Genomic DNA, 24,455 nt, shown 5'->3' on the forward strand with positions numbered 1-24,455 from the left:
AGGATTCAAATCAGTCAACTAAGAAATCCTGTCCTCCTTTGTCCCCTCTCCAGGGAGTCAGTCTCCAAGGAGAGAGGTGATTTTTCAATCTCTAGTCCCGTCTAATTATTGAGTCAGTTATCACAAAGTCTAATCAATTAACATTGTCTGATTAGCATAAAACATCGTTCTTCCCTGCCTGCTTCCGTATGGATCCTGGCAGGGTTCAGAGAGCCCGTGTAAGAGTCCTCAGCATTGTTCCCCTGTATCTGACAGATTTGTACTACATCTGGATACAGCCCTCTTGCCATTAGCAAAGATTCCCAAGCAGTGTCCTTTGGGCATAGATTTATTCATCCATTGTAGTTACAGGGGTCACCACGCACATTCCAGACGAGCTCAGGCACTTTCAGGGTGATATGGCCATAGACCACACACATTCCAACCACTTTATTACCTGGCAATTCTGCACGGCCTACGTGTCGACTATATAAATTGTCTACACAGCAAACTCAGGAACTGGTGAGATTAGTCCCGTTAGAGAGCACTAGCTCTGCATTGAAAAAAAAGGGGGATGGAGTTCCCATTGTTGCTCAGTGGGTTAAGAACACCACATAGAGTCCTTGAGGATGCAGGTTCGATCCCTGACCTCACTCAATGGTTGCACAACTGAATGACTTGGGGGCTTGTGAAAAAACGTTGATGTCTGGCTACTCCCAGTTTGGTACTAATAATTGATCTGGGCCCAGACCTGCTTCAGCATTTTTGAAAGCTTGCTGGGTCTTGAATGACCCATACTTGAATGTGTGTGGCCAGGGTTGAGATTTCCAATGACCACTATGGGAAAAAACTCATGAGATGTGATATATTATTTTTAAAAACCTGCTGACACTGAAGGGGACCTCATAAGTATTTGTTAATTTAAAAAAAGGCATGTTTCCAACATTAGCACATATAGATAATAGATATAGAGCTAATTTTTCCAACACTGCCTACCTTTTGCATCTTTTCCAAGGTCCTACCTAGCATGAGAGTTATCTACTCTCATCAACCTTTCTTGCCCCCTGTTTTTTTAATGTTTATTTATTTATTCATTTTCTTATTTTCTTTTTACGGCCACACCAGCAGCATATGGAAGTTCCTGGGCTAGGGGTCAAATGGGAGCTGCAGCTGCAGCCTACACCACAGGAACCCCGAATCTGAGCTGAATCTGTGATCTACGCTGTAGCTCGCGGCAATGCCGGATCCTTCAAAATGACCTGAAGAAAAGCCAGGTTTGTAAATGCATTTTATGTGGTCATGTGGAAGCAACCCACACGGCTCATCCCCAGATTGGAACATCTATGCCAGTGTCTTTTTTCCAGCCAGTGCCATTCTTCTGCTAATTTTGAGTTCATGCCTCTATGAGAATCACCCACAGACCTTTTTATGCCAAAATTACAGAGTCCTTTATCATCCCTCCCACAGTCTCCCAAAATGAGGAGCCCTGGAGTTTTCTATGTGTGTGTTTGTTGTGTTTTTCTTTTCAATACAGCATGGCTGCTCCTCTAAGCCATTTAGCCCTCACAGGCTCCTTGCCCGAATATGCAACTGATAAATATATTCCTGGCTCAAAAGTAGGCCCCAAATTACGAAATGACTCTCCTCTGACTGGACTTTGGCACCCAGGAAGCCCAATTCGACAGAAGTCTTGAGCAAAGACAAACAATTGTTGTGCCCCAGTCCTTGGCAGATAAATGTCTTCCAGGCGCTGACTGCCATTCCGCTCGGAGCTGCCTCACTAGAGCAGATGTGGGTCAGCCGGAGGTTCACCTTTGCAATATGCATTTTAGAAATAAGCATCCTGAGCGCCGGACCCACGCCCAGGTGAGTCGCTTTTCTCTTCGCCTCTAGAATTTCCCCAGGGCTTTGGTATTGCAAGTTCGGCTGTTTAGCAGCAAAGCAGGTAGGACACTTTCACCCACAATGAGATATCTAGCCCCAGAATTTAAACTTTGCAAAAGGGGGAGAAAAAGCCCAGGTGTGTCTTTCAGAGCTTTCTCGGGAAAACTGCCACTGTTTGTTTCCAGGGATTTCTTTTAAACAAGGTGTTCAGATGTTAAGACCGAGATATTCTTTAAATACTGGACATATGAAACAAAGCTGGTTCTTATGAGCGTGTAATAAACCTGGGTTTATCAGTGTCTCAGGCCTGAGAAGTCTAAGTTTCAGGAAATGAACTTTCCCTCACTCAGCCTTCCTAACACTCATTATTGGCTGCACCCTCCTTTGTCCCCCACATGAGGTGAAGGTGGCTCATTTTGCTTCTCCACCTCGACATTCCAAGTTGTGTCCAGAGGCACACACTTTGCCCTTAGGTTGAGGGTGGGTTTCCTCCATTCGAGAAGAATCCCCATCACCACGGTGCAGACCTATCAGCTGGGCTTCCAGCAAAATGCTCTCCTCTTGCTCTGATCCTAATTGGGAACATGAAGCCCACACCAAGCCCATCCAAGAAATAAACCAGCCAGACAACATGTGCTCACGAACCGACTATGCTGTGCCCAGGATGGCCGGAGAACACACAGATCTGTGTCATCCGATACACCATGATCCCATCGAGTGCCAGTACTGAAACATTCTGGGCTGTGACAATAGCTGGGCGAAATTATCTACCCAAACACCGTCCCTCTGCCTGATGTGACGGTGACCTCTATTCAACTTGCCTTTGGTCATTTGATGCTTGGTTTTACCAAATTCTGTTTTGGACCCTGATGTCCATCGCAAGCCCATCTTAGCCTGCCTCTTGGCTGCAGTGGAAACTGCCATCGGGCCCTGCTAGGCACATGGTTTGCTCACTGGGCTGTGTCTTCCAGGAGGAGACACACAGAGATACTACAGGACTAGGGATTGACTAAAGCACTCTGCCAGGCTTTCCTTCACCCTGGCTCTCCCTCTTGCCACCTTATCTGAGAAGTATTGCTGCATTCAGGAAGTACTGCATTTACTGGACATCAGGTACAAAGAGGATTCGGGAAGCCAGTTACTGAAAGTTGCTTTCGCCCTCTTGTACTCACCCTGACCCTTTCTTAAGTTAAAAAAATAATTTCGACAACCCACATTCCTGGGTTGTGACTCCTGCTGATCAAAAATGAGAGGCCATGGGGAAGGCTTCCACTGCTTTGAAATTTGGACCCCCTGGGTCTTGGCCATGCTCAGCTGTGCCTGGGAGGGGTAGAAAGCCCCCTCGGCTGGCCCCCCAGCTCTGAGCAGCTGCACCACTGGCTTGGATTTGGCTTCAGTCACTCCCACTGTCATGCCCTTGAGAGTCTGGTAGGGGTGCCCTGCTCAGAACACTCTGTGCTCTGCCCTTTGATATAGAGCTGCGGTCAGAGTGTTCAAACCCATCATGAAGTGAGACATATAGTTCAGCCAAGGAACTGAAATTTGCAAAAGAATTGAAAATACGAAAATGAGGAGTTCCCTTGTGGTGCAGCAGGTTAAGGATCCAGTGCTGTCACAGCTTGTCACTGCTTGTCACAGCTTGGGTGGCTGCTGTGGCACAGCTTTGATTCCTGGCTCAGGAACCTCCACATGCCACAGGCTCATCCCAAATAATAATAATAATAATAAATAAAATACAAATTTGGTCAAACTGGAGCATCCCTTTGGAGCTAGACTTTCCAAGCTCAAGCTGAGGTGCCGTCACTTGCTTATCAACCATGTAAGTCTGGACAGTCTCTCTGAACTCTTACTCAACCTCTCTGTTTCTTGGTTCCTTCATCTGTAAGACAAGGATTATAGTCATTTCCTAGTACCACAAACTGGGTGGCTTCAAAGAACAGAAATTTATCGTCTCACAGTTCTGGAGGTTATGTGTCTGAAATCAAGGTGTCAGCAGGGCCGTGCCCCCTCTGATACTCTGGGTAGGGTCCTTCCTAGTTTCTGGCAGTGGCCAGCAATCTTTCACATTCCTTGGCTGCAGCCACATCATTTCCATCTCTGCCTCTGTTAACACGTGGCCACCTTCACACCATCTCCTCTCTGTGCATATCTGGCTGGCTCCAGATTTCCCCTTTTCTGAAGGACATCAATCATATTGGATTAAGGTCCATCCTAATGACCTCATCTTCATTAGACGACCTCTGCGAAGACCCTGCTTCCAAATAAGGTCATGTTCTGAGGTACAGGGGTTAGAATGTCAACATATCTTTTTGACGAGACACAATTCAGCCCATAGCAATAGCAATGATAGCACCTACCTAATAAGATATTTTGTGAATTATTTTATGTGGAATGTACTTCATCCATGCCTGTTATGCTGTGAGAACTCTGTAAATGTGAAGTATGCTTTAAAATAATAACCTTGCTATTTTTTTCACTTCGGTATGCTTTCTGGTGTCGGAGAGGAGGGGATGGAGTGACAGCTAGCCTTCTGGGGAGATCACATGGGTGAGACATTTTATCTTAAGCCAACACTACAGTGAGCTCTTGCAACTGGTGAATCACTGGGGATTTTCAGTGATCATTTGTTTGCACACATAAGCATACCCATAAGAGCCGGTCATGAGGGGGACATCATCTCTTATGCCTCTCAAGATAAAATAGAAATGTTAAAACAAAAACCAAAACAAACACCAACAACAAAACTCTGTGCAAGTAGAAGAACAAACAGCTCAGAACATAGGTTCCAGCACCAGGCAGCTTGGATTTGAGTTTGAGGTCCACAGTCTACCAGCTACATGACCCTAGGGAAATTCCTTAACTTCTCTAAACCTCCTCCTAGCACCTGCACATGGGAATAAAAATGTGCCCCCCTCTGAGGAATCCCCAAGATAATAAATGCAAAGTGCTTAGCACATGACGGACAAGCAGTAACTGTATGATAAGTATAGGCATGGTTAGGTTTTTTTTTTTCCTTTTCATTTGTAAGTAACAAAATATGTACAGGGTCCAAAGATCAAAAACGTATAACCAGTATACGCTGAGAAGACTTCCTCTCCCCACTCCTACCTTTTCAAGAGGTTTGTGTTACAGGTGAAGTACTTAGAACACGTCCCACGTCCCACCTCACCCTTTCCCAACAGGGAAGGCTCTTTATTAGTTCCCTGTTCCCTTAATTAGCTCTTTCTTAGTTCCCGTAGTTTTCCAGTATGTCTTTGTGTGGATTAAAGTACAGAGCCCAAAGGAATCATACGCTCTCCCTTTCTTTCATAAAAGGTGTCATATCATATATACTGTCTTGTACTTTGTTTTTTCTTCTTTTTACTTTGCAATATATCTTGTATCCTTAGAAAAGGAGCTTCCTCTTTCTCCTCACAAATGGTGACTTTCCCATTGTGTGGATTTACTGTTCAGATAACCCTGTCATTTATTGTATTCTAAGCCAGTTGCAGTGAATATCCTTATTCATGTATTATTTTGCAAATGGATAATTGTACTTGAGGATTAATTCCCAGAAGTGACATAACAGGGTCAAAAGATATCACCTTTGCTGAAATTGCCCCACAGCCCTGTAGGTGGGTGTGAAAGTGTTTATTCCCCCAGAGCTTTGCCAAGGGGAGATCTAGGCCAACTGTTTGGTATTTTCCAATCAAATAGGTGACAAACAGTATCTTTGAATATTTTAATTTGCTTTTCTCTTATTGAATCAGACTGCCCATGACAATGTTTAAGGCTGCATGGGGTTTTCCGTGTGTGAACTATCCATATTCTTGGCCCATTTTCCTACTGGGTCTCTTGTCTTTCACGCAGAGATGTCTATGATGACTTTATAAGTTAATCCTTTGTCTCTGGTATGAATTACAATCATTTTTTCCCAATATGTCATTTATCTTTTGTCTGTATGTTGTGTGTTTATAGTTTTCATATTTATTTTATTTTTCACTTTTCCAATAGTTAAGGAATAATAGACCAGGGATTACAGAGCCTGAGAGTGTCTAGGTCTGTTGCCTCTGGAGAGAAACTGCCTTGGTTTGAATCCCAGCTCTGCCACGAAGTAGGTGCTCCGTAACCGAGAAAAATCACTCACCATTTCTGTGGCTTAGTTCGTCACCTTTCAAGAATGATCACACTGGTAGCAGATCTCTTGTAGGACTGATGTAAGAATTAAGTGAGATAACAAATATAAAAGCTTGGAAGAGACCCTGACATAAACTAATGCTAGCAATTACAACTCAATTTATTTTAATTAAATTTATTTTAACAGTCTGGAAAAATACCCAGACACTCGTTAACAGAAAAATGGGGGTAAGCATGAAATTGAAGATACCTAAAATGTCAGTTTTTTGTCCTTTGGTTGTATCCATCTTTGGTTTTAATATCCATATTTAATACAAGTTGTTTATGTATGAACTATTATTGGCCAAGTATGGTCATCTGGGTTTTTTTTTTACTCATTTAGTACGGGCAATATTTACTGAGTTTGCAACCTGGGCTGGACATTGCTTCAGGGACTGCCGTGTAATACTGAGCATGTTACTGAGGGTCTCTGCCCTCACTGAACTTACCATCTAGTGACAACTATCAGCGAGTAAACGGCACTTGCAACTCAGCCAGGTTCTCTGGGTGAGGCCTTGATGCTAAGGGGACACATGACCCCGAGCCTAGCCGATCCCCTGTGCACCAGCTTCACCTGCTCCAGCCTTGCCAAGGACTTTGCTCCTTTCATTGTGCTCCCTCTCCCACACCATCAGCATCCCCCTTGGTACTGAATCATTCCCACCACCATGCGGACATTGCCTTTAAATATTGGTTCAGCCCTTGGCCTTACTCCGGACACCCCCACTCACTTGCAGCCTCATGGTTTGAAATACACTTGTATTCTGACAATGTTCCAATTTTTATCTATGGTACAGACCTCTAAGCCCAATGTCCAATGACTTAATCAACATCTCTTCTTCAAAATGTAACAAACATAACTATTGGTTTCTCCACCCATCCTCACCCAAGCTGCACCACTATTCACCAAGTGACTCAGGTTAAAAACATGGCGAGTTCTCATTGTGGCTTAGCAGGTTAAGAATCCTACTAGTATCCATGAGGATGCAGGCTTGAGCCCTGGCTTTGCTCAGTAGGTTAAGGATCCAATCTGGCTTTGCTGTGAGCTGTGGTGTAGGTTGCAGATATGGCTCAGATCCCACGTTGCTGTGGCTGTGGTGTAGGCCGGCAGCTGCAGCTCTGATTCAACTCCTAGCCTAGGAACCTCCATATGCCACAGGTGAGGCAGGTGTGGCCCCCCCCAAAAAAAAAAAATCATGACAAGAATACTTGACTCTTCTATTCATATCATTCCCACATGCAAAGTAACCACAAGTCCTGTAGGTATTTCCTTTAAAATATATCTCAAATCTACTCACTTCACACTGACTCCACTGTGACCACTTTAGCCCAAATCACTATCCTTTCTGCCCTGCATCCATTCTTGCCCATTCTCAATAGTCAAGTCTCCATCCAACCACCATCGAAATCTTCTGAAAATGTAAATCTGAATGTTACCGCTGCCCTCACATTCCCCTTAGTATTCCCATCAAATCCAACCTCCGCATCCCCGTCCCCAAGGCATGAGCTGCCCCTGCTGTTTCCCCGACACATCTCATGCCTCTTTATGCTCACTCCGCTCTGCTTGCTGTGCCTCCAACATGCCACCTCAGGGCCTTTGCACTTACCTGTCTCTAGCTTAGAACACTCTTTCCAGACCCTCACATAACTTCTCTCAGAATTCATTCAAGTATCTAATCAAACAGCACCTACTGTTCTGGCCATGTTTTACTGTGTAAAAACCACTCTGAAACAGTAACTTAAAATAATGCCCATAATCCCTTTGGCTCATGAATCCGGTGGGTTGACTAAGGCTCAGAGGAACAGTTGTCGAGAGTTCCCATTGTGGCTTAGAGGGTTAAGAACCTGACTAGCATCCATGAGGATGCAGACTCAATCCCTGGTCTCATGAGGTGGGTTAAGGATCTGGCAGGATCCAGCATTGCCATAAGCGGCAGTGTAGGTCACACACATAGCTCGGATCTGGTGTGGCTGTGTCTGTGGTGCGGGTGGGTAGCTACAGCTCTGATTTGACTCCTAGCCAGGGAACCTCCATGTGCCGTAGGTGTGGTCCTAAAAAGACAAACAAAAAACAAAAAAAAATGCAGAGGTGGGTCTCCCACAAGGATATAGCCAGACGGTGGTTGTGGGGTCATGATGACAGATTCTTCACTCATGTCTGTCACCTGAGCTGAGAAGATCCAAACAGCTGAGGGGCTGGAGCAATTGATTCTCCTTAGGAATCCCTCTCTCTCTCTTTCTCTCTCTCTCTCCTCTCTCTCTCTCTCTCTCTCTCTCGTGTGTGTGTGTGTGTGCACGCCCTCTCTCCACGAAGTGGACTTGGGGTAGTCTGCTACATACACAGCGGTGAAAGACTCCCAAAGCAAGTGTCTTTAGATCAACCTGCAGAACTTGCGAGGCCTTCTCTACCCTAGCCTTAAAAGTCATGCAAGCTCATCCACTGCCCTCTGCTCATTAAAGGCATGAACAAAGACCCCACCAGCTTCATGAGGAAGACACATAAACCCCATCTTTGATGGGTTTGATGTCAAAGAAGTTGTAGACACATTTGCGAAGCACCACACCTCCACCCTCTGTAAGAAACACCCACCCCAGTCCTATGGTACTTTCTATCCTCTTACCCTGGTTTATTCTCCTTCACAGCTCACATCTTAACTGATATTACATGTTGTAGGTTCTAGATTACTTGTTTACTGTATCTCACCATGGGAACGTAGGCTCTGTGATGGTCAAGATGTGGTCTTGTGGCCTCAGCCACTAGTATCATTTGTGACACAGAGCAGTCCCTCCGTAAATGTTACTGAATGTTGGCTCATTGTAAGCATGTGGGAGAAGCTTTTTACTAAGACTTGGGAAACCAGGAAAGGGCCTGAAACTTAGAGCGCTAGCCGCTGCCGTTACCTTAGCTTTTCATCTTGATGAATTGCAGGAACGAAACAAACTGGCAGATCCATGGGTTAAGAATGCAGTCCTAATTAGCTTACATTTCTCCACTCAAAGGAGCCACGGTGTCTTATTTATTGACAAAAAGATTCCTTCCTACAGCAGGTGTTTTCCTGCCTGGGTCTATCACAAAGTGTCCCGGGGTGTGAGCTGCTCCTGAGGTTTTCTTTTTCTAAAGCTGAAAACTTCTCTGGGTGGCAAGGAGATGGGACCAGGCATACATCAGTGCCTCTCCATTTAATGCATTCCTGGCCCAGAGTTAGACCTCCTGCCATGTTGATATACATCACTTTGATCTAGGAAATGACTTTCAAGCTGAGACTGAAACCCTAGGAAATAGGCTTGACTTGATAAACACATTTCATCTGAGAATCCACAAGTACTTTGCAAATATTTCTTACTCAGCCTCATAGCTCAGCCAGGCAAAAGGCAGGTGGTAAGCTTTGTGCATATACAGTCTTTGAGCTACAGAAGATCATCTGTCCAGTGACTCAAAGGGGCTGGGGAGGTGGTACTGGGCTCAGAAGGAGTTATCCAAGATCACTCATCTTTGGAGCTCCCTGGTTGCCTAGTGGTTAAGGATCTGATGTTGTCACTGCTGTGGCCTGGGTTCAATCTCTGGCCTGGGAACTTCCATTTGCCATGAGTGCAGCCAAAAAAAAAGAAAAAAATCACTCATCTTTGGAGATCCCTGTTGGCCTAGCGGTGGGATGGGTTTGATCCCTGGCCTGGGAACTTCCGCCTGCTATGGGTATGGCCAAAAAAAAAAAAAAAAAAAAGATCACTCACCTTCTTTGTTAATATTTATGGAGGAGTTCCCATCATGGTTCAGCAGAAACAAATCCGACTAGGAACCATGAGGTTGCAGGAACAATCCCTGGCATCGTTCAGTGGGTTAAGAATCTGGCCTTGCCATGAGCTGTGGTGTAGACTGCAGACGTGGCTTGGATCTGGCGTTGCTGTGGCTGTAGCGAGGGCCAGCAGCTGTAGCTCAGATTCGACCTAAACAACAACAACAAAAAAAACCCATTTATGAAGTCCATTCATTTCATTCATTTGGATAACATGTTCCTTTCATATAATCTGTTATTTCCTCCTAACAATTCCCTTGAGTTCTGCCTTTATTTTTGCCTCTGATTATCCAGGTACCTGGTGCAGTGAAGCCAAAACATCCAGGTGTTCACACAATTTTTAGTTTATTTTTGCCTAATTTGACAACATTTAGGTGTAAGCTTAAAATACATCCAGGCAAGAACCAGACTGTCCAATTGATGTGCTTTACTCACAGCTGCCATATATTTATATATATATATATATTCAGTTAACAAATATATATATATATATATTTGTTAACTGAATGGGTCTCCAAATGTCTACTAATTATCAGACTGGTACATCCAGAAATTATTGAATAAGCTATGGCCCCTTAGGTTACTTCAAAGGGGATTTGAGTTGGGGGGCAGGGCCAGGGAGGGGGCAGGGAGGCAGTACAGGAGACCAAGTAAAACCTCAGTGAACTAGGAGTGGAAAGACAGATTCTAAACCCACTTTTGCTACAAACTGTCCAACTTTGAATAGGTAGCATAATCCTCTTACTAGCTTCCCATCTATAAAATATAACTGATAAATTTATACAAAATTTTACCCTCAGTGGTAAAGGTTTAGTGAGAAATAGAGCTTTGGAAATTGTCTAGTAAAACTAGTGGAAAACATAAGTATTGCTTAATCAGAAATTATTAGTGCTGGAGTTCCTATCATGGCTCAGCGGTTAATGAACCCAACTAGTATTCATGAGGACACGGGTTCGATCCTTGGCCTTTCTCAGTGGGTTAAGGATCCAGCATTGCTGTTGAGCTGTGGTGTAGGCCGGTGGCTTCAACTCTGATTCGACCCTTAGCCTGGGAACCTCCATATGCCTTGGGTGTGGCCCTAAAAAAAAAAAAAAAAAAAAGAAAAGAAAAAAAAGAAACTATTAATGCATGATATGGACTGACTTGTGTCCCCTCAGAATTTATATATTGAGGAGTTTCTGTCATGGCTCAGTGATTAATGAATCCAACTAGGAACCATGATGTTGTGGGTTCAATCCCCAGCCTTGCTCAGTGGGTTAAGGATCCAGCATTGCCGTGAGCTGTGGTGTAGGTTGCAGACAAGGCTCAGATCTCACGTTGCTGTGGCTCTGGTGTAGGCTGGATAGCTCCTATTCTACCCCTAGCCTGGGAACCTCCATATGCCGTGCAAGCGGCCCAAGAAATGGAAAAATAGACCAAAAAAAAAAAAAAAAAGGAATTTATATATTGCCATTCTAACTCCCAGTATCTCTGAGTGTGACTGCTTGTGGGTCATTAATAGGGGCCCTAATCCAGTAAAATTGGTCTTTATATAAGAAGAGTAAATTTGAACACAGACATGTACAGAGGAAAGAGCCAGTGAAGACATAGGAAAATGGCCACATGCCAGTCAAGGAAAGAGGCCTCAGAAGGAACCAACCCTGCAGACACCTTGATCTGACTTCCAGCCTCTCAAATTATGAGAAAATAAATTTCCGTTGTTCAAATCACACAGTCCATGGTGCCTTATCACAGCCCTAGCAAACGGATAAATGCACTGAGCCCAATATCTAGAAAGGTGTAAGTCCTGTTCTGCAGCCAAGGGCGGGATGTGTGACAACCTCCCTGTGGGATCACGTTGGATCATTCAGGGGGTAAATCCAAATCACGGGCTAGGAGGGCAATAAAAGATCAAAGGCAAGGAGCTGGTGCTTTGTTCTAAGGCCAAAGTGTGAGTCATGTTTGTACAGGAGAAAGGGAGTCCTTAAGTCAGAAGTGAGACGAGAATCAGTGTGCCCAGGGAAATTAATGTGGGGCTGTTAGTAATGCAAAAGGTATCAGGCAATGCCAGGATCATTGGAGCAGGGTCCTAGTCTCTGATGTGTGAGACATGAACAGCCTTTTTCATCGTTTCCCATCACTGCCTTGGTTCTAGGTTTGCCAAATAAAAGACTGTAACTCACTCTGTAGCATTTGCAGTGGGCTTTACCTTCCCTACTTGATCCTCCTGGTCAGTACTGTATTCTCTGAACTAGTTATTCATTGAAGCCGTTCTCAGTGGCAGATAAGAAAGATTGAGGTGTCATGTCACTGGTCTATTTAAGGTGTGGTTTCTAGAACCAAGGAAGTCATATCTATGGGGGAGATGCTAAAACAAAAGGCGAACATGATTCTCTAAGTAAGTGATAAAGACAAAAAAGAGAGGAACAGATATTCCAGTGGAAGGCAGCAGACCTGGGACTGGAGAAGCTAGAAGATACTCAAAACATCCACAGAGACAGTAATAAGTAAAGCCTAGAGTAATTCCTAAAACCAATGATAAACCTGCTCAGTGACTCAGGTCAGTGGTGACCTCAAGTTTGGGTTATGTGACATAATGGGCACCCCCTTACTTGAATTCCACAATCCCCCCACCCCCAATTTCATGGATACTTACCAGATGGTACCAAGACGTTTTCCTCAACATTGTATGAACACGAGAATCACCCGAGATACTTTTTTAAAATATTGATGCCTGAAGCCCAACCTCACAATGCCCAATTTAACTGGTGTGGAGTGGGAATCACAATTTTACAATTCTTATTTTCACTGTCTGTGGGTTATCATATGCAGTTGCTATTGAGACCCGTTCTTCTCCGTCATAAACATGCATCTGCCATTGTCTCTTGATGTGGCTGGTCAGTTTCAGATGACGATTTAGTTTTGGTTTTTTGTTTGTTTGTTTTCTGTTTTGGGGGGGTTGGTTTGGGGCTTTTTGTCTGTTTGTTTTGTCTTATTAAGGCCATACCCACAGCATATGGAAGTTCCTGGGCTAGGGGTCAAATCAGAGCTGCAGCTGCCAGCTTACACCACAGCAACGCAGAATCCCAGCTGTGTCTGCAACCTACACCACAGCTTGCTGCAATGCAGGATCCTTAACTGAGTAAGGCTGGGGATCAAACCTGCATCCTCATGTTTAGAAGGTGGGTTCTTAACCCTGCTGATCCACCACGGAATCTCCAAGGATTTAGTTTTATGGAAAAGTCTACTAGAGAATTGCTCATCTATGTGGTTTCAGATAGTAATATGAAAGCTTCCATGAAAGCAGGTTCATCAAGGAATTTTGGCAGCTTACATAATACACTTGTAAAAAAATTTGGGGGGTGCCCTGCGTCATATGAAGTTACCCAGCCAGGGATCAGATCTAAGCTGCGGTTTCAGCAATGCCAGATCCTTTAACCCAGGGATCAAACCTGCATCCTGGCACTGCAGAGATACCACTGATCCCATTGTGCCTGTAGAAGATAGATAAGATTAAAGCTCAAAGGGCCTTCTGATTTTCTGGATGAAAACCCTATAGGCAAGGGTCAGGCTTACAAAAATGGCCTATGGTATCTCCAGTCATGAAAGCTGCCTAATGAAAAGCAAGTCTTGCAAAAATAAGATGTGAAAAGTTCACCAGGAGATCATAACCTAGAGAAATACAGGCCTAGACCACATGATCAAGGGCTGTCTTCATTGTTCATTTATTCACTCATAAAACATTTCCTGAGCACCTACTATGTTCCAGATACTTGATGTGCAAATTGAACAAGACTGAAAAGTTCCTTTGCTCACTGATATTTTTTCTAGAACATCAGCTCTGTTAATTTGGGGATCACGGCTTCTGATTTATTTTGTTCTGTTGTTTCATGCAGCATTGTACCCTTCATGCCCAAGCAAATAGTGGATGAGTAGTAAATGTTTGATAAATGAATAATAAGTGAATGAATAAACTAAATCAATGGACTATATCATTGCACAGACATGTTTGATATAGGGAAGAACAGGATGCTGTAAGAATACATGGAGAAGTTAGCTATACGAGGGATTAGGGAAGGCTCTGAGGGGAAAAAGAAAATTATGTCAAGGATGAGCTCAGTGTGGTGAATAGGAAACAGTAGATTTAAAGGCCTGAGACGTGAGAAAAAGTAACTTGTGGGGAACTTCAAGTTCAGTGTGACCGGTTTTTAGATGGGGAAAAAGGGCAGTAGGAGAATTAGGAAGGACATAGGCCACGTTGCCTTCACTCAAGTACCTGTCTTAATTTTCTACTATACCTGTAACAAATTACCACAAATTAGTGACTTAAAACAATATAAGTTTATTATCTTATAGTGTATAGGTCAGACATCTAAGAACAGGTCCCACTGGGCTAAAATCAAGACTTGGGCAGGGCTGTGGTCCTTTCTGGAGGTTCTAGGGGAGAATCTATTTCCTCGCCTCTTCCAGCTTCTAGAGACTGCCTGCATTCCTTGACTTAGCTCCTGGTATCTTCAGAACCAATGATAGAGCAGGGGGTGGGGTGGGGTGGGGTGGGGTAGGGTCCTTTTTCACACCTTGAATGTTTCCTGCCACTTCCATCTTCAACATTTTCTGAACCACATTTCTGATTTGAAGAGCTCACATGATCCTCATCCAGATAATACAAAATAATTTCCTCTTAATCACATGTCAGAGTCTCTTTTGCCACGTAAAGTAACCTATTCAGAGATGCTAGGATTTAAGACCCAATATCTTTGGAGGTCGTCACTCTGCCTATCACATCTTGTTTAAAACTTTGGATATTGCATAAAAGCAGAGGGAAGGTACTGAAAGAGTTCCAGTAGCGGAATGAATGGTTAACATTGCATTTTTAAAAGGACTCTCTGGATGATTTATGGCAACTGGATTAGAAGGAAATTATTGTTATCTAGGAGAGATGAAGTGTTAGTGTAGACCAAAGACATGTCTGGAGGAAATGAAGGATGGAAGGATTTGACAGTCATTTCTTTTCTGTTTTTCTAAGGCAGCATCCATGACATATGGAAGTTCCCAGACTAGGAGTCAAATCCGAGCTATACTTGCCAGGCTACACCACAGCCGTAGCAACATGGGGTCCAAGCCTTGTCTTCAACCTGCAGCACAGCTCACAGCAACACCGGATCCTTAACCCAGTGAATGAGGCCAGGGATCAAACCCAAGTCCTCATGGATACCAGTCAGGTTCGTTACCACTGAGCCACAATGGGAACTCCATGAGTCCTTTCTGAGACTGTAAAGAACAGGTTTTAGTGGTTGATTTGTTATGGGGGATGAGCATGGATAAGACAAGTGCCACCCAAGTCTCTAGCAATAGTGCACCTGCATAGAGGTGCTATTTACAAAGACTGTCAATACAGGATGAAGGGCAGCTTTGAGAGAAGAGGGAAAATAGTGGATTTGTTTCGGGATACATTAAGCTCAATGAGCCATGAAGCCATTCCAGTGCAGATGTCCAACTGGGAGTTATGTCCAAGGATTTAACATTCATAAGAGATGTCTGGACTGTGGACTTATCTCTGGGTATTATTACATCTACAAATCCAAAGCTCTGGGAAAAGTGTAGTGAGGAAAAGACAAGACACCCTAGGACAAGAGAGGAACTTGACAAAAACCAGCATTTCAGAGACTATTAAAGGAAAAGGAGTCTGCATAGGAGAGTAGCAAAACAGGACAGAGGGGAAAGAAGAAGTGAAAGAGGTCTGGTGTCATTAAGTCCAAAGAAAGAGACTGTCTTTTTTTTTTTTTTTTTGTCTTGCCATTTCTTAGGCAGCTCTCGCGACATATGGAGGTTCCCAGGCCATGGGTCAAATCGGGAACCGTAGCCGCCGGCCTAGGCCAGAGCCACAGCAATGCGGGATCCAAGCTGTGTCTGCCAGCTACACCACAGCTCACGGCAACACCGGATCCTTAACCCACTGAGAGAGGCCAGGGACCGAACCCGCAAAATCATGGCTCCTAGTTGGATTCGTTAACCACTGAGCCACATGGGAACTCCAGGAAGAGACTGTCTTAGAAAGCAAGCAAAGTCCACTGCCTTGACTGCTGGGAAGCAGTCAGTAAGATAAGGACTGAAGGGAACCGGGTGAGTGGGCCACTTGAAGTCACTGTTGACTTTGGCAAGAACAATGACCTTGGGGCAGGAAGATTGAACTGTGATTGGAAAGTAAGGAACAAGAGACCAGAGCCCAAACTACTTTTTTCAAGAAAGTTGGCTACGAGATGATGAGAGAATTTAAGAGGTAGCTAAAAGGAGGAGGTGAGACTTTTTCTTTTAATTTTGGAAGAGAGAGAAACATAAATATATTTATAGCAATTCCTTTAAGTGCCACTGTGACAGGCAGGGGGAGATGGAGGTGGCTGGAAGTAAACATAAAGTTCAGAAAGAGTGTTCTAGGATTTCCTGTCATGGCTCAGTGGAAATGAATCTGACTAGTATCCATGAGGACGCAGGTTCGATTCCTGGCCTCACTCAGTGGGTTAAGGATCCAGTATTGCCATGCGCTGCAGTGTAGGTCACAGATGTGGTTTGGATCTGATATTGCTGTGGCTGTGGTATAGGCTGGCAGCTGCAGCTCCATTTCAACCTCTAGCCTGGGAACTTCCATATGCCACAAGTGGGGCCCTAAAAGAAAGCAAAAAAAAAAAGTGTTATATTTGGTCATTAATTTGTTCATGTTTAATGTCCAAGACTTGAACACATTCTATTACAAATGGAAAGGAAATGGTAGTAAGAGGGAATTTTAAAAGCGGGAGATACTTGACTATCAAGATCTCAAAGAGATGCTGGGATCTAGAGCTCTGGGGGAGGGATTGGCTTTACCTGCTCTCCCTTGAGAGTAAGAGGCGATGCTGTAAAAGGGTAGGTGCCAGCTCAGGAAAGTGGGGCAGGAAGTTTATAAGACTCTTGTTTCATGGCTTCTGTTTGGGGTTTTCTGTCATTAATAAGATAGTAATCCAAGGTGGTGCTGCAACCAGAAGAAATCCAAATGGTGACCTAAGAAAGAAAAGTTCAAAGCCAGAAAAGCACAGCTGGGGGTGGGAGGGATTGTTCTAAGTGCCAAAATATATATGTCGAAATTTCAGAAAGATGAAGAATAAGTCCTGAAGTGGAGTGTGAAGTGGTAAGTTTAGGACATACACAACACAAGGGTGGGAAAGCTTGATTTATGAGGTGCTTGCCACAGGAATGGCTAGGCGGGCTGGCTTAAATTCGCAAGAAAACCAGGCAACTTAAGGCTTTGCCAGACTCTCTGGGGGTGACAAAGAGAAACAAGGTTTCTAGCTCCAGTGAGTCCATAAATTAGTTGAAAATGTATGAATAGTCAGTGAAAAACGTGTAGCAGGACGACTTGCTAGTTTTCTTCATTGCCATTATTATTGTCGTTGTTATTGCTAGGTTGAAGATTCAATTACAGTGCAGTACAAGATTTAACAAAAGAATGTGTTGAAAATATAAAACAGCATATCATTAAGCATTAAATGAGAGATGAGGTAAAAGGATAAGGACTGCGATTCAGAAGGGGGAAAGGAGTAAATAAACTGAGTTGTGAAGATGTTTTGGAAACAAGTACACATAATGGTCATTATAAGTTGACCTGTTTTATTATCTTAGTTACCACCCGAAGCCCGTGGACTACAATGGCACACCATTGCCCATTGACTGCAGGATGAGTCCCTGGGGCGAATGGTCAAGATGTGACCCTTGCCTCAAACAAATGGTAAGTGTTCATAGCTATTTCCCTCTAATGTCTTTCCCATATGGAGACTGTATTGGCAGCATCTCCAGGAAGATGACCATGAGGCAGGGAGCCCCTCAGTTGAGTTACAAACCCAGCAGAAAAGGCAGATAATATAAACGAATGAGGCTACCCTTGCTGCAAAAGTTGAATGTGGCTGCTTACTAAACAAGAATCACGAGGATCCATATTCTGTAGAAGAACCCATCAACCCTACCATGTGAGGGCTTCCTTCAAACAACATCAGCGACTACTTTGGGGACATCCATCTTTTTTTTTTTTTAGTATAGTTGGTTTACAGTGTTGTGCCAATTTCTGCTGTACAGCATAGTGACCCAGTCATACGTGTATATATATACATTCTTTTTCCTCCCATTTTCTTCCATTATGATCCACCCCAAGAGACTGGATAGAGTTCCTCATTGCTTATCCATTCTAAATGCAAGGGGGCTTCCATCTTAAAGCCATTGACTCAGCTGGGTGTGGAAGGCTATAGTGGTGTGGATGCAGTTTTAGATCATAATCCCTGTGTGGCCTTAGAAACACTAACATTTCCAACGTGTTCTATACAGTTTCGCTCAAGGAGCATTGAGACCTTTGGACAATTTAACGGGCAAAAGTGTGTGGACGCCGTGGGGGACAGGCGGCAGTGCGTGCCCACGGAGCCTTGCGAAGACCTTGAGGATGACTGTGGAAGTGACTTTCAGTGTGGTACAGGTAATCCTCCCATTGCCTAGGGTGGGTTTCCATGTGCCCTCATGAGCCAAAAGAGAGAAACGTGCTTCCAGACACTTATGCTTCCAAGTGTGAAAAGGGGGCCATCTATACAGTCCCAACAAAGAATTCGAATATACGTATGGTTCCTCCCCTCTATCCTTAAAGTACGTTTGATAGCTTCAGAAAGAAAGAAAATTCGGCATCAGATACACAGTGTCTTTCCTGCTGTTGACTGCAGGCAGATGCATAAAGAGGCGCCTTCTGTGTAATGGTGACAATGACTGCGGAGACTTTTCAGATGAGGATGACTGTGAAAGTGATCCCCGCCCCCCCTGCCGTGAGAGAGTGGTGGAAGAGTCTGAGCTGGCACGGACAGCAGGCTACGGGTCTGTACTCCACTTGGATGTTTTTAGATGGAGATGAGTAAAGATGATCCCTACCCCTCCTGCCATGCTGGAGTGGTAGATGGCTTAAGCTGGTACAAGGAGTATTCTGTCTGAATTACACTTGATGTTGAAAGAAGGTAAGTGCTGAATCAGAATCTCAAGACGATTTGGACAACCTGCTTGACTTCAGTAGGTGTCTCTAGAACAGATCATCAAGATGGTAGGTGATGACGTCTGAGTCCAGAAGGAGAGGAGACATCTTATTTATCAACCCCCAGAAGACCGTAGTGGTATTAAAATGGCATGTTAACATTTGAAATGGAATTGCCAGTAGTAGATCTGGCAACTCGATTCAAATATTTGAATGGCCAGGAAGGCTGTCTTCCGAGGCAACTCCTCCTGGATCTACACCCAGGGATAAGTTCTCAGGGGGTCCCAGCATTCTGGAGTTCACGCAAGAGGAAAAGGAAAGAAGTTCTGATGCCAGGAGGGTTGGTTTTTAGATTCTGGTTCTCATCACGGAGCTGAGGTTTCACTCGTTTCCCCTAAAACCATGAGCACTACGGCAGGGTCAGCTCAGAGAAGAGGTCTTGGACAGTTTAGAATTTAGTTGTACAGGCTAGAGACTATTTGCCTCCAAAACTTGGTGCTCTCAGAGTTGGACAATGACATAGGTGCCGATCTGTTTTATTTCATTTAGTTAGAAAACACTCCAGGGATGTCCACAACAAAGTTTCTATTAATCGTTCTGGGGTGTTTTCAATAAAGGTACTTTGTGGGGATTTGCTGGCAAATTATCTCCAGCAGAGACAGAGCTGTTCCCCCCTCCTGTGGTGTATGAACAGAGATGGCACCTCACTGTGGTTCCTCACCTGGAATGCAATATGTCTCTTGATCCTCATAATCCCAGTGCCTGGTTCATAGTAGGCACTCAATTAATACTGATGGGTGGGAGTTCCCATTGCAGCTCAGTGGAAACAAACCCGACTAGTATCCATGAGGATGCAGGTTTGATCCCTGTCCCCGCTCACTGGGTTAAGGATCTGGTTATTGCTGTGAGCTGTGGTGTAGGTCGCAGACATGGCTCAGATCTGGCGTTGCCGTGGCTGTGGTGCAGACTGGCAGCTGCAGCTCTGATTCAACCCCCTAGCCTGGGAACTTGCCTCCAGTATGGCCCTTAAAAAAAAAAAAAAAAAGTTGGTGGATAAATAGGTGAATTAATTATTAAAATTAACTATTTAAAATACATGCATCTAAAACATTGTCAGCTGCAGCAGATGAGATTGAAACTAGGTCCCTGGAAAGAAATCCAGGTTCAGGACTGGAGTCCTGGGAATAAGGATGAAACAAGGAAAGAAGAGAGCAATGGGAAGAGCATGGCTGGTAGAGGACTAAGGCAGTGGTTCTCAACCAGAGGTGATCCTCAACCCAGAGGATATTCAGTCAGGTCTGGTGGTCCCAGGGGTGGGGTATGGAAATGAGGAGCTTGCTGGGAGTGAAGGACCATCCGGTGGGTAGAGGCCCCAGATGATGCTGCACATCCTACGATGCACAGAACAGCAAGACGTCAGTAGTGCTGAGCTTGGGAAGAACCCAACACAAAGGAACTGGGCCATTCCTAGGATAGGACCTCTGAATTAGGTCTGGCTAAAAACGGAGATGTCTCCTCTATCCAAGGCAGATGAAACTTCCATTTGTTTAAATGCCATAAGAAAAAACTCCTGGATACCAAGAGTCAGACACCAGATAAAACATTTCACATACCCTTTATTGACATTATAAAATCTCACCATAGCCTGCAGCCTAAAGGTAGGAATCTCAAATCAAATGGATGGTCTTGAAGCCCACACTCAGCAAGGCCTCTTAAAAATTGGAAGCCATGGAATGGGGGTGTCCAAAACCTTATAACCAGGTCACTGCCTGAGCCAGTGAGTTCTGACTCTTCTTGCTGCTTTCCTCAGGAAGACACTGAGCCCTTGGAGAAAGTTCATTACTACTTTATTTACTTTATTTGGGATCCAAGAAAGTTTTTCTCTCTAAACAAATAGATTTGAAGCAGGGCATGGCGTGTGATAGGTATACTCACTGGATGCACGTTTATATCTGATTTTATAGGGAAAGGATAGAGAAATCGCAGCCCTCTTGGCTGAAAAACAATCCCTTGTAATCTGTAGGTTCCCTTTGTTTGGGGGAGAAGAAGATATGTTCTGTAGCATTTGCCAGGGAGTTTCATAGTGAGGTATCCCAAGGGAGTGGCTGGGATCCCTTAAAGACCTCACACCTTACCAGTCAGGGGTGGTGATGAGGGATCTCACAGGCTGAGCTATCAGGACTAAGTGAGAGGGTGGGGCCCCAGCTATGGAGAAAGGTTGGCTGAAAGGTGGAAAATGACATAGGCTCTGTTAGAGCCAGTCGCTAGCTTTTTTTTTTTTTTTTTTTTGTCTTTTTGTCCTTTTAGGGCCACACCCCACAGCATATAGAGGTTCTCAGGCTAGGAGTCTAATCTGAGGTGTAGCTGCAGGCCTACATCACAGCCACAGCAAAGGGAGATCCGAGCTGTGTCTGCGACCTACACCACAGCTCACAGCAGCACAGGATTCTTAACACACTGGACAAGGCCAGGGATCGAACCCACAACCTCACGGTTCCTAGTCAGATTCATTTCTGCTGCACCACAACGGGAACTGTGACTAGCATTTTCTAAGTTCCCCATTACCATGAGCAATCACCTATAACTAATTTAGTCTTCATAAAACCTATTGTTCTCCAATAGCTTTCATTTGCATAATATTTGGAATTTTTCAAAATCTCTTTTGCATATTCCTTCTCTTAGCTTTTCATAATAATCCTGCAAAACAGTTAAGGGCAGTATTATATTCATTTTATAGATAAGAACTGAGTGAAATAAATAAGATCATTTGACTTATTAGTTGCTAGCAGAACTAAAACCCAAGTTTCCCTGACTGATAGAAAACTATTTTTTTTTTCCTTTTTGGCCGTGCCCACGGCATATAGAAATTTCTGGGCTGGGGATCCAACCCACACTGCTGCAGTAACCCAAGCCATGGCAGTGACGATGCCAGATCCTAACTTACTGAGCCACCAGGGAAGTCCAGGAAACTGTTTATTTTTTTCACATTGCCACCTTCGCTCTCTTTCTCCACCCATGCCTCTCACCACCCACATCACTTCCTCCACATTGCTACAAAGCCAGTAAGTCAACTCCTTAACTTTAAAGCAAAACTAGCCCCCTAGAAAATGAAACTCCTTAAGTACCTATTTATTACCTAAATATTTGAATTAAGCAAATAGAACAGTAGTATAAATCAGTAAGTAATATTTAAGAAGAGGTTTTAAACTAGCATGCTTCATTATAATTATGATACTCCTCAACCCCATGAATGTTATGTATTTATTGACTGTACACCTCTTATAGTAATGGGACTATATTGAAACAGAAGTATTAGGAGTAAACATTCAAATCATAACAACATGCTTATAAACTGTCCAGTCTGGAAAACCTCAGTAAGTTTTATCAGCAGCCATATACAGTCAGATTTCCTTACACATGAAAGTCACAAGTACTCATAGCAACTAATTTATATTTTTTTTTCATTTGAAGGACTCTGATTTAAATTCTCATGCCAGGAGTTCCCCTTGTGGCAAGGTGGAAATTAATCCAACTGGGAACCATGTGGTTGCAGGTTCGATCCCTGGCCCTCTCTCAGTGGGTTAGGGATCCAGCATTGCCTTGGGCTGTGGTGTGGGTCGCAGATGCAGCTCGGATCTGGCATTGCTGTGGCTGTGGCAAGGCCGGCAGCTGTGGCTCTGATTAGACTCTTAGCCTGGGAACCACCATATGCCGCAGATGTGGCCCTAAAAAGCAAAAAAAAAAAAAAAAAAAAAAGTCTCATGCCAGGAGAATTCGCTTGTATCACAAATATTTCAGCCTCTTGTCTTGTAGGCATCTGAGATGCTCTAGAAGTGTTGAGGGAAATCCCCAACCGATCTTGCATTCACTGAAAAGATATAAATCCAAACCAGCTGTAAACGATGTGCCATATGCTAGGAATTACATTTGCACGTGATCTAAGCATAATACCACTTCCGTGGAGGGAGACTTCTCTTCAGCTCACCTGGTAACTTGGAACTGCCTGCAGTTCTAGGTGTGGGTGTGAAAACAAGCATGTCTAAGTGCTGCCAAAGAACACATGGTTTTTATTTCCCAGGCGATGACATTCCATCCATGAGAAGTTTTCATGTTTCTTGGCAGAAAAAAAAATATTGGCTCATTCTAGACTAGACTGGCTGTCTCTGTAGCAGTGGAACCAAGTCAAAAGGTGTGAAACATTTCTTCCTTAGTTGTACTTTAGACTGTGCATCACCTTTATTGTAACTTTCCAGATGCATCCAGCAAACTGGTCAATTTGCAGTTCGGTAAAACAATACCTTCAAGCTGGTATTGTTTGGGGTGCAAAAAAGACTTTCCAAGGGGGACACAGGTGAGTTTTAAGAAAATGCTTTCCTCAACTATTAGTTACTTAACAAATCCAACTACAAATAAATCTTTCATTCCGTATGTACATATTTTTCATAAAATTGATAAGGTTGACCATTCAGTGGCATTCGTTATCAAGCCCATTCTCCATTCCCACCTCCCCTTCTATGATCACTTAACTCCCACTTCTCCAAAGAAGATATATCCCTCACCCATCTCACATTTTACTGTGTAGTAGAAAAACCAGGAAACAACTCCAAATAGTGGTACTCAGTTGAACTTGGACTCTAATAACTTGTAAGTCAAGGGATCTCCAGTTCTTTGTACCAACAGCATGGAAAGATGTCCTAATCAATTGTCAGGACATGGACTATAAAAATAGCTTTTAATGGAAGACTAGTGTATGTTTTTCTTTTGGCATAAAATTCAGATGATCAAAGAATTGAATGACATTGCTATGACAAAATTCCTTTTATTCTTATCGACTTACTTATGTGAGTAAAGTTTCTTGGCATTTACATCTATAAAAATGGAAAGAAGAAAAAAATTGATACTAAGCCCTGCCTTTTTCTAGCAATAAGTAATATTCACCCATGGGTATAGTAACTAATCAATTAATTTTTAAAAAGCCCCATTCATTTCACTGAGAGACACTTTTCCAATAAAACTGTAATGTTTGTTAACTATTTTTAAATTTTAATATACTTCAATACTCTACTACTACCAACTCAATCCAGAGGAATTTTTTAAATACTTAGATATTTAGTGTTTTAAATTTTTCAGTGAATAATTTTTTGGTACAGAAAAGTGTGAAAAAGTGATGAATTTAAAATTCTAAGCATAGGAGTTCCCGTCGTGGCTCATCGGTTATCGAACCTGACTAGCATCTATGAGGACGAGGGTTTGATCCCTGGCCTTGCTCAATGGGTTAAGGATCTGGCATTGCCATGAGCTGTGGTATAGGTCGCAGACGCGGCTCAAATCTGGCGTGCTGTGGCTGTGGTGTAGGCCAGCAGCAACAGCCTCCAATTCAACCCCTAGCCTGGGAACCTCCATATGCCACAGGTGCAGCCCTAAAAAGACAAAAAAATAAAATAAAATAAAATAATAAATAAATAAATAATAAAATTACAAGCATAAAAAAATTTAAGCATATAAGTATATTCCATTAGGTTAAAATTCTGAAGCAGAAATGGAATAGGAATACAGATTCAAGCATAAAAGGCGGGTAGGACCATAGGAGAAATCACCCCATCATCATTCATTTTGCCATGAACCTCAAACTG

At 43.5% G+C, this 24,455-nt stretch overlaps 1 protein-coding gene across 1 annotated transcript in view; it reads left to right on the forward strand.

Annotated features, from left to right (window-relative positions):
- The first annotated feature begins 1,630 nt into the window (after nucleotides 1-1,630).
- The window catches only part of C9 (complement C9), a 57,222-nt gene continuing 34,397 nt past the window's right edge, over nucleotides 1,631-24,455 (forward strand). Inside the window, exons 1-4 of the mRNA XM_047753962.1 lie at nucleotides 1,631-1,845; nucleotides 17,445-17,550; nucleotides 18,141-18,285; nucleotides 18,524-18,671. Coding sequence (XP_047609918.1) covers nucleotides 1,769-1,845; nucleotides 17,445-17,550; nucleotides 18,141-18,285; nucleotides 18,524-18,671 — 476 coding nt within the window. The 5' untranslated portion in view covers nucleotides 1,631-1,768. The remainder of the gene's footprint in view (nucleotides 1,846-17,444; nucleotides 17,551-18,140; nucleotides 18,286-18,523; nucleotides 18,672-24,455) is intronic.

This window comes from Phacochoerus africanus, chromosome 1 (genome assembly GCF_016906955.1).
Source record: "Phacochoerus africanus isolate WHEZ1 chromosome 1, ROS_Pafr_v1, whole genome shotgun sequence".
In the NCBI taxonomy this organism is placed as follows: Eukaryota; Metazoa; Chordata; class Mammalia; order Artiodactyla; family Suidae; genus Phacochoerus; species Phacochoerus africanus.